Source organism: Elephantulus edwardii, unplaced genomic scaffold (assembly GCF_000299155.1).
Source record: "Elephantulus edwardii isolate Elephantulus edwardi_28Jun2011 unplaced genomic scaffold, EleEdw1.0 scaffold00095, whole genome shotgun sequence".
Taxonomy (NCBI): Eukaryota; Metazoa; Chordata; class Mammalia; order Macroscelidea; family Macroscelididae; genus Elephantulus; species Elephantulus edwardii.
In genome coordinates, this window is record NW_006399845.1 from 9,923,636 (window position 1) to 9,933,673 (window position 10,038).

Genomic DNA, 10,038 nt, shown 5'->3' on the forward strand with positions numbered 1-10,038 from the left:
TTTCAGCAAGCAGGGTTGTGTCATCTGCATAACACAGATTGTTAATAGATCTGCCACCAATCCTGACGCCACACTTCTCCTCATAGAGCCCAGCCTCTTGGATAGTCTGTTCTGCAGTACAGGTTGAAAAGGTATGAAGATAGGACACATTCCTGGTGTACACCCTTCCCAATTTTGAACCATGCAATGTTTCCTTGCTCTGTTCTGATGACTGCCTCTTGGTCCACGTATAGGTTTCACATTAGAACAATCTGAGATTCCCATTCTTCTCAGAGTCAGCCACAGTTTGTAATGATCCACACATAATCATTATATTATCTAAAAGAATTTGCCAGCACAACAAATTTTAAAAGGCAAATAGAAATTTATACCTCAAAGATAACAACATTAAAGAAATTAAGTTGTCCATAAAGAATGTTCATCTAGAAATTGATGAGAGATATCTGTTGCCTGTTGTTGTTAGGCACTATTAAGTAGACTCTAATTCATAAAGACCCTGCAAGTACAAAGCAGAACTGTCACATAAGGTTTCTCAGGCTGTAATTTTCATAGGAGCAGTTTTTTTATCATGCAGGCAATGACTGGGTTCAAACCACTGGTCTTTCAGTTAACAGTCAAGTGCTTAATCTCTGTAAACAGGGTTCCTTTTATGTTGTGTAATCAATAGATAATTTTGTTTATGTCCATTAAATATTAGTAGTAGGAGAAGCAGAAAGCCATGCTGTCCTGATATTTTTATAGACAGATTTTAGTATCATAAACTATGCTAGTGTACACTAGAAATTAAAATAAGAGTTTAAACGTGAACAAAATATAAACACAGATGCATCAACACGATTTGGATAACTCAAGCAGACAATAAAAAATCATTGTGAAATTTCTGTTTTCAAAGGAGTTTTGTCTTATAAAATCCAAACATTAAATATTTTTGTTTCCAGAAATCTGTAGTTGTCAGACAAGGATTCAGTGAATATGATGACAAGCATTCTTTCTTAAGATCCAAGACTGGATTAACATGTAGCCGATAAAAAGACATAAATAATAAGTACCTGCATGAACTATAAGCACTCTAAGTTTACAAAAATTATTTTATTCATGTTTGTATGTCCTATAGTTACTTTATGTATAAGGAAATACACAACTCACAAAATTACAAGGGGATATTTGATTACCTAAAAAGCTAAATATTAACAAGACTGTTCATGTAGCTGAACAGGCTGGCACAGCATCCTATACACATAAATGATATATCTGTCACTATATTTCTCATTCATACATGTAAAATCCCAAGAGGGCATTTTTTCCCTCTGTTCTTCTTGTTAACTGATATCAAGTCAGCCTTAAACCCTAGATCACAGCTAATGCTTTTAAAAAATTTCTTTTCCTTTCAACTTCCATATTCACTGGTCTTCCTACCATTATTTTCTTTCTAGTCCAATTAAAACACATTCTCAAGCAACTCTTCTTCAGAGCTGTCATTGTTATTTTCCACTCTCTCTGCTATAGAAAGCAAGAAAATAAAATAAATTGTGACTTGTCTAGGTAGAAAAGTGCTCATACATGGTTTTTAATGGATCACTGCTGTCAAGTTGGTTCCAAATCAAAGCAACCTTCCACCAGGTTTCTGAGGCTGTAAATCTTAATGGGAGATGACTGTCCATCTTTCTTTCTTTTGGGGAACCACTGGTGGATTCAAAGTTCCAGAGACTCACAGCCTTTAGGTTAACAAAGCACTCCTCCCTATCTACTACACCACCAGAGGACACACTCTTGTGTATTATTCCGGAGTAGTAATATTAGAGTAGGAAATATTTCTCTTCCTTAAAATTAACTGATATTGTATTAAATAATATTGACTGTAGATTTCACAATGATGCTCATCTCTACTAACATTGTTTTGTCTTCTATAAGAACTGAACTCATACTTAACCCCTGAACTCAGCATCAAGGTATTACTGTTATGTTATATACTTCAGTAGTACACATTCCTATACCAAGAACAGAAAATCCTTGTTGTGTTATACTTCATTACTATGCATCATGAAAGGGGGGGGGAAATCATTGAGATAATACATTTGAAAGTTGCATTTGAACTTTTAACTATATTTATGCATTCCAAGAAGAAAAGAATGTTAAAGTTTCCCCCTGTATGTTGAACAATATGGCAACTGAATGCACAGCTGCACATATTTATTTATTCACTCATTCAACAAGAGATACTAAGTGTATTTTATATAGTAGATTATATTTAGCTATGACAGAATATTGTTATTGTTGTTATGTGCCATCGAGTCACTTGCAACTCATAGCGACCGTATGTACAACAGCTCTAAACTCTGCTCTGTCCTGTGCCAATCTCATTGTCTCCAACACACTCGTCCTAATTGCCCCAGTCACTGAATCAATCCACCTCCCAGAGGGCCTTCCCCTCCTGCGCCGTCCCTCCACCCTCCCAGGCATGATGTCTTTCTCCAAGGACTGGTCTCTCCTTACAACATGACCAAAGTATGTCAGACAAAGTCTCAGAATCCTTGCCTCCAAGGAGCAGCCTGGTTTAACCCTCTCCAGGATGAATCTGTTTGTTTTCTTAGCAGTCCATGGTACCCTCAGCACTCTTCTCCAACACCAAAGCTCAAAAGCATCAATTCTCCTTCTATCCACCCTGGTCATTGTCCGGCTCTCTGACGCATAACAAGTGATTGCAAAGACCATGACCTGTACCAGATGCGCCTTAGTCTCCAGAGACACACTGTTGCTTTTTAGTATTTTAGAGAGATCCCTAACAGCAGACTTTCTCATCACAATACGTCTTTTAATTTCCTGGCTGCTGGTGCCAAGAGTGTTGATTGTGGAGCCAAGCAGACTAAAGCTGTGAACAATCTCAATCTCTTCACCATCCATCCTGATGTTGTCAATTGGTCCAAGGGTGAGAATCTTTGTCTTCTTGACATTGAGCCTCAATCCATATTGAAGGCTGCAATCCCTGACCCTCAGCAGCAAGCGCTTCAGGTCAATTACATTGGATGAAAATCTATTTTCTTTGCATCATTATTTCAGAGAGAATAATTTATTATCTATTTACTACCTAAAATAGTAATAAATGCTTCAATTCCCTTCCCTAATTCCTATATACCACTTGCCCTTGTATCTGTAATCTGTATGACAAGTCAGAAAGTAATACTGTATAATTGCAGAAAATGTCCATTCTAAGTTTTGAAATGCCAAGAACCACTGAAAAAATGCAAATATCTCCTTTATTTAACTATTCAAGGGACCTCTAGTAGTGTAGTCCATAGCCATATACCCTCTGAGAGAGAGCCCATAGGACAGTCAGCTATAATTCTTAATAGAGATAGAACTCTAAAGCAGGTAACTTACTTATTTTCAAAGTTAGGTATAAGTGGTTTCAAAATAGTAAGAAAATTACGTCCAAGTTAAATGTTGTTGTGTTGTTGTGTACTATAGAGTCAGAACTGACCCATAGCTGACCCTCTGGTGGGTTTTCAGAGGCAGCTAATTGCACAGGAGATTGTCCATCTTTCCACTGTACAGCAACTAGCCTTGGACTGTGTGCCTTTACTACAGGCTTTGAATATAGTAAATACACTTTTGAACATGAAAATGCTTCAACTTAGCAATTATTCATTTTTTCTTTGTAATATATAGCAATACAACAAATAAAACAAAAAATTCATATTTAAAATGGTGTGGGGTTTTATATCACCAAATATAGGAGTTCTGAAACATAGTTATAGTTTCCTATACACTTATAAAACACTTCTGGGGAGTTATTGCTATATTTATGAATGTCTTTCTCAAAGACTACTTCTTCAAAATGGCACTGTGTAATGTATTGGCTAGAAGTTACATCACATTTCATGAGCTCTGGTAACCTAGTGGATAAGGAGTTACACTGCCAACCCAAAGGCACTTACTTGGTTTGAATCTATGAGCTGCTTTCCAGAAGAAAGATGGCCAATCTCCTCCTATGCCTCTAAAAAACTCATTGAAGGACCAGTTATGAGTCACTTCTGACTAGATGGCACATAATTGTTGAGCCAAAACAAAGGCCCCACCACCTGGCTGAACTACAGACCACAATGGAATGTCCCTACCCTTCCCCCTCTCTCAAGACCCTGCTATAAAAACTCACCCAAATATACCCTGGGCACGACTTCCTTGGCTTTCATCTTCAGACCAAGGAACCTCTCCCAGGATCTCCCTAATAATGCTGCCTTTAAGCTTTTCTGTACCCTGGTCCCTTTCTTGAGTCTGCAATCTTACAATAATAATAACATATTTTTCAAGACCAAATTCAAGTGCTATCTCTACCAGAAAGTCTTCTCTGAGGCACCTCTCTCCACGTAAATGTTTTTTTCATGTTCCTCTCCCTCTTTGAACTTCCACTACAACTTATTTTCACATTTCATATCTCTAGTATATGACTACATTATGAGTCATAGTAGACTCAACAGTACCTAACAAGAGTACTATAATTTTCCTCATGCACTATAAAGGTTTGAATAAATGTCTCACTTTCCACGATAAAATTTAAACTCACACACAAATTCTTACTTTTTTTTTAATTCTCCAATGTAGATTTCAGAGTGCCTTATACATTTCTATAGCTCAAGAAATATGTTTGGATGTAGAGTTCTTTGCTTTTAGTAGTTCAATCTAAGAATTTCTAAAAGAAGCTATTTAAAGAAGTCTGAGATCATTTATTACCTACTAGAAATTTCGACACTTTATTGTTTTTCATTTTGGACGTTTTTCTTTAATAGATTTGAGTTTTTTAGACTCATTTCTCAAACAGAGGAACACTTCTTCAGATTGACAGATTTAAAAAAGGATAGATATTGTTGTTAGGTGTCATCGAGTCAAAACCAATTCATAGCTGATGCTACAGCAGTTCTTCACAGGTAATAAATCACCCAGAAGGAGGCTGCCCATCTTTCTCCCAAAAAGCAACCAGTGGGTTCAAATCACATGTTTTTGGTTTGGCAGCACAATCCCTCACCACTACGCCACTAGAGTAGATAGATAGATAGATAGATAGATAGATAGATAGATAGATAGATAGATAGATAGATAGATAGAAACTATAGAGATTAATATACATATAATCCCCGAGACCAAGGACCACTTTATAATAATTTTACACTCTCAAAATTCTTAATACACAGGGTATAAGCAAGTGTGTTCAGTTTAAATATCATGAAGGCTTACATAAGGAATATTCCAAAAAATATTTGCTTACCATAGCATTGGCATTCGTGTGATCTCCTTTCCTATTTCGAATCTGAATACAGGATATCGGCAAATTCAATCCTACCCCAGTGGACAGATTTCTCAGGTCAGCAGCACTGTATTTCCCAGGCAATAGCAAATGTTTATTATCAGAACCAAGTCCCAGAGAGGCCCGATAGAGATAGGTCTGAGACAGTCTCTCAACTGTAGTGACATCTATTGTGGTTGATGCCATGCAGGGATTTGAAGTCCTCTTCTTTGCATATGTCACCTCCTCTGGAGAGCTACAGCAAGCTGCACAACAGCTCAGTGAGCTACAAACTAGGCTCTGGTTCCATTTGCTGCACAGAAAGAAAAGCACGCACCCCAGAAATAAAAAGGAAATGCAGGCTAGAGCAATGACTAAATACAAGTTCTGGACAGAAAGCTGCCCTCCTGTTTCCCAGGCATCTTCAAAGTCTGGAAGGACCTGAGGCACAGAGTTGCTCAACAGCACACCCAAGGTGACCGAGGAGGAAAGTGGTGGATGTCCATGGTCCTGAACCACCACCACCACTCGCTGCTTAACTGCATCAGTGGGAAGAACTAAGCGAGCTGTCCGAAGTTCTCCCATACTAGTCGAAATTCTGAAAAGGCTAAAATCAGAAGCCTGAGAGACATGGTAGGAAAGCCAGGCATTGGAGCCACTGTCTGCATCCTCGGCTACCACTTTTGTGACCAAGTGCCCACTTCTGGCAGTGCGAGGAACAATTTCCACTGGTACAGAGCCATTCCTGGGCAAGGGAAACAAGATGACTGGAGCATTGTCGTTCCTATCCACTACAAACACGTTCACACTCACCGTTGTGCTTCGGGGAGGGATGCCACCATCCCTGGCTTCTACCTGAAAGGGAAACCCCCTGAGTCGCTCAAAGTCAAAGGAAGTTTTGGCAGTGATCGCCCCAGAGGAGGATTCCACCACCACCAAGCTGGAGGCTGGTAGGTCTTCAGAGTTAACGTCCAAGAGTTTATAAAAGACAAGGCCATTCTCCCCCAGGTCCGGATCCTGAGCAAACACGCGCCCCAAGGAGGCACCAGGGCCGTTGTTTTCTGCCACAAAGAGTTCCTGTTGTTGTTGCGCAAAGCTTGGTGTATTGTCGTTCACATCGGCAACTGACACAGTGAGTGTCTTGCGGGTGCTAAGTGGGGGCGACCCGCCGTCTGAGGCTGTGATCAAGATCCGGTATTCACTGGTCTGCTCCCGGTCCAGTGCCCCATCAGTCAGAAGACTATAATAGTTGTCAAAAGAAGCCTTCAGCTGGAAAGGGCCTCCACTGGACATGCTACAAGTGACCCGACCATTGGGACCGAGATCCTCATCCCTTACACTGAGAAGCGCAATCACTGTGCCAGGAGCAGTGTTCTCAGAAACAGGGCTGGATAAAGTCACGAAGTTCACCTCCGGGGCATGATCGTTGACGTCTGTCACTTCCACCAGCAGCTTAGCAGTGCTTGCTAGGCCAAAGGCGCCCTCATCCCTCGCTTCGATGTAAGCCTCCAACAGCGTTTCTGGCGGACCTAGCCACCCCGCTACACTCACCTCCCCACTTCTCGGATGCACATGAAAGAGGTGTCTCAGATCTGCTCGTGTGCTGTTGCTTAAGGAGTAGCGGATTTCCCCATTGGAACCTTCATCCGGGTCCGAGGCCTGAACTTGCAACAGTACTGTCCCATTGGGGGCAGTCTCTGGAGTCTTCGTGCGGTACACAGAGCGCTCAAACACCGGCGCGTTGTCGTTGGTGTCCACCACGAGGACGGTGACTTGTGCGTCCCCGGAGCGCGCAGGCCGCCCGCCGTCCCGCGCCGTGAGCACCAGTCGGTGGGTGGCGCGCTGCTCCCGATCCAGCGCTTCCTCCAGCACCAACTCCGGGAACTCGCTGCCGTCGGCCCGCGCCCCCATGGCCAGGCGGAAGTGGGGGCTGGGGCTCAGGCTGTAGCTTAGCGCCCCATTACTTCCCTCGTCTGCATCCAGAGCGCCGGGAAGAGTAAACCGGGCGCCGGGTGTCAGGAACTCGGGGATGTGCAGCTGCACGTCGCCAGCAGCGAAATGAGGCGCGTTGTCATTGGCGTCCAGGACGTGAACACGCACCTTGTGCAGCTCCAGTGGGTCACTCAGCACCAGCTCGTAGGTCAGGAGGCAGGCAGTTTTGGCCCCGCACAGCCGTTCGCGGTCCACCGGCTCCCGCACCACCAAGCTACCGCTGGCCGGGTCCACTTCGAAGTAGGGCTCATGGTGACTAGAAAGGAACCGAAAGTTCCTCAACGACAGCGCGGCCGCTGACAGCCTCAAATCCGCCGCCACGTTGCCTACAGCTACTCCCGGCTCCGTCTCCTCCAATGCTGAGTACTCGAGCTGCCCCGCGCAGGAGCCGCAAGAGATGCACAGACAGAGAACCGCCACCTTCCAGCCCACCATGCTCCCTGCCGGCGTCCGCGCTCCGCCGCAGGCGCCCCAGAACCATGCTCCGGGCTCCCGGAGAGCACGGGCCGCGGCGGACAGCGAGCTCCGCCCGCACCGCCGACGTTCAGCCTCCGGGTCGCGGCACGGCGGGGGCTGGCCCGCGGGGAGCTGAGCGTGCAGGACAGGAGGCTTGGCAGCCGTCTGGGATGGGAGCCGGAGCGGAGGAGCGCAGCGCCGCCTGCGGGTGCCGAGACGAGCTGAGCCGCGAGACCAGGCAGCGCAGCGATCACGCCCCGACCCCCCGCAGGAGCACGGGGGCCCGGCCACGCAAGAAATGCGCTCCGAGAAGCCAGCACACCCCTTCTGGCACCCGGTTTCCTAGGACAGCTACGAGCCCCGTCACCACCCACCGCTCCGCCTGACAACTGCCTGCACCTGGGGCTGAGCCCGCGGACTCCGCCCGCCGGGTGTTCCCGGGATCCTGGAAAGCGGAGTCCCGGGAAACCAGACCTATTAACCCTTAACTGGCGCGAAAGAGGGAGGGATTAGGAGGGAAACCGTTTGGGGAGGCTGTGAGAGGCGATTCACAGAGCCTGGACAGCCACACCTTCTAGACTTAAGGAGTCCAAGCCAAGTGCAGCGGTGCATTCAGTGCTCCACCCTCAACCTCGCTCCGCAGTAGACTGAAGACTCTTAGGTTTTGCCGTCCACAGTTAAACAGAGCTGACCAGGGCGGGACAAGTCGGGAATGGTCCCCCTCAAACTTCTCCTGAAACAAAGCGGGAAAGTGAAGACTTCACATTTCTAAAGTCTGCTCTTAACTGGTTGTATAGTCTCTCTTTTCCCTTGAGGCTGTGGTGGGAGTGCTTTGCAAGCAGCCTTTGATGCTCTTGAGGAGGTGATGAACAAACCAATATCACGAATCAGAAACTCCCGGAAGACATGCAACTCATTCTCAAACAGAAAGTGTGAAGAGAGAAAACAGAATTAAGACACTCTCCAAGTGTGATCTGCGAACTGTAGCTTTATTTATCCTATAAATACTTAGAAAACAGCAATGATGTAGGGTGAGAACAGATTAAATGCCCATATTTTCTCCAGTTTGGCTTTCATGACACTTTATGCATAAAAAATGGGGCAATGATAAATTCGACAAGAAACATCTCTGACAAAATAATCATCTACTAAAGATACAATAACCACCTCCAAATTCTAACAAGCTCCCTACCACCGGTCATTTAACTCAGTGAGAACAGAGCTGAAAGGAAAGAGACTCAAGTAATTCATTATTAAACACGCTTTACGGTAATAACAACTACAGCGTCCAAAATCTAGAGACAGGTGCTGAAAACAGTCAAGGATTGAGGCTTCCTGGACATCCTATTTTTTTTGGTTAGGAAATTGCCAAAAAGTTTGTGAATTGTGTCATAATTATTTCTCTTTTATGATGGTTACAGTCATAAACACACGCACTGCAGTGTGTGGTACATTAGAAGTTAATTACTGATTATTCTTTAAACTTTTTGTTGTTATTGTTGTTTACCATCGAATCGAATCGAATCAGACTGGCACAGGAAGAGATTTGCCCCTCCTTCTCCAGCAGAGCATCTGGTGGATTTGAACCGCGTGCCTTTGGGATTGCAATGCAGCCTCTTGCCATATTCTTTACTTTTGAGAACATCTGAAAAAAATGTTTCCATACTTACTTTCTCTAACAGCTGATTAAAGTGGGAGAGTACACAATTTTTTTATGAAAGAATAACAGATTTTGTAAAATACTATAAGATATAGGAGCATCTAGAGAGCATTATCCTGAGTGAACCAACTCAGTCTCAAAAGGACAAATACTGTATATGCATTTTTTTAATAGTAAAAATGTATTGGTGCCACAAAGAATCAATCCTCTTAACCTTATAGCTCCACCCTTCCCTTTCAGGGAAATAAAAAGAGCAGCATAATAGTACATGTAGGAAACCTCCCAGCTAGTTTGCTTTTCTGTATTAAAAAAGCAAAAGATCACTGATACCAAGTCTCAGATAAAATTGGGGTGGGAACTATAACAGCCAATTAAAGTGTTATGTAGAGTCAAGAGTGGGAGCTCTGCTGGTTTAGTAAGGAGCTGTTGCACTGCTAACACAAAAGCCACACCCCTCTGGTGGCTGAAATCCACCAGCAACTGGGGGGGGGGGGGGGGTAGGAAGTGGGCTACTGGCAGCTATTAGATTTGCGTCCTCAGAAAACCTACTGGAGGATAAGTGTGTTCCAATTCCCTAACAAAAAGGGTGTCTTCTGAGTCAAGAACACCTATAGCCAGCACTCATCAGAATGTGAAACAGCCCACAAAAATT

The 10,038-nt window shown here is 44.0% G+C and overlaps 3 protein-coding genes across 4 annotated transcripts in view; all 3 read right to left on the reverse strand.

Annotated features, from left to right (window-relative positions):
* The window catches only part of PCDHAC2 (protocadherin alpha subfamily C, 2), a 294,194-nt gene that overhangs the window by 128,880 nt on the left and 155,276 nt on the right, over positions 1-10,038 (reverse strand). The gene's annotated exons all lie outside the window — the stretch shown is intronic.
* PCDHAC1 (protocadherin alpha subfamily C, 1) lies at positions 5,216-7,705 on the reverse strand. The gene has a single exon (XM_006891186.1). The coding sequence runs from the start codon at positions 7,703-7,705 to the stop codon at positions 5,216-5,218; it is 2,490 nt and encodes an 829-aa protein (XP_006891248.1).
* Positions 8,307-10,038, reverse strand: part of PCDHA12 (protocadherin alpha 12) — a 75,804-nt gene continuing 74,072 nt past the window's right edge. The window contains exon 3 of the mRNA XM_006891187.1: positions 8,307-8,459. Within this exon, the coding sequence (XP_006891249.1) occupies positions 8,307-8,459 (153 nt within the window). The remainder of the gene's footprint in view (positions 8,460-10,038) is intronic.

What these genes read in the sequence shown, in the direction of transcription:
- PCDHAC1 (XM_006891186.1), bottom strand. Translation starts at nt 7,705, where the DNA reads ATGGTGGGCTGGAAGGTGGCGGTTCTCTGTCTGTGCATCTCTTGCGGC.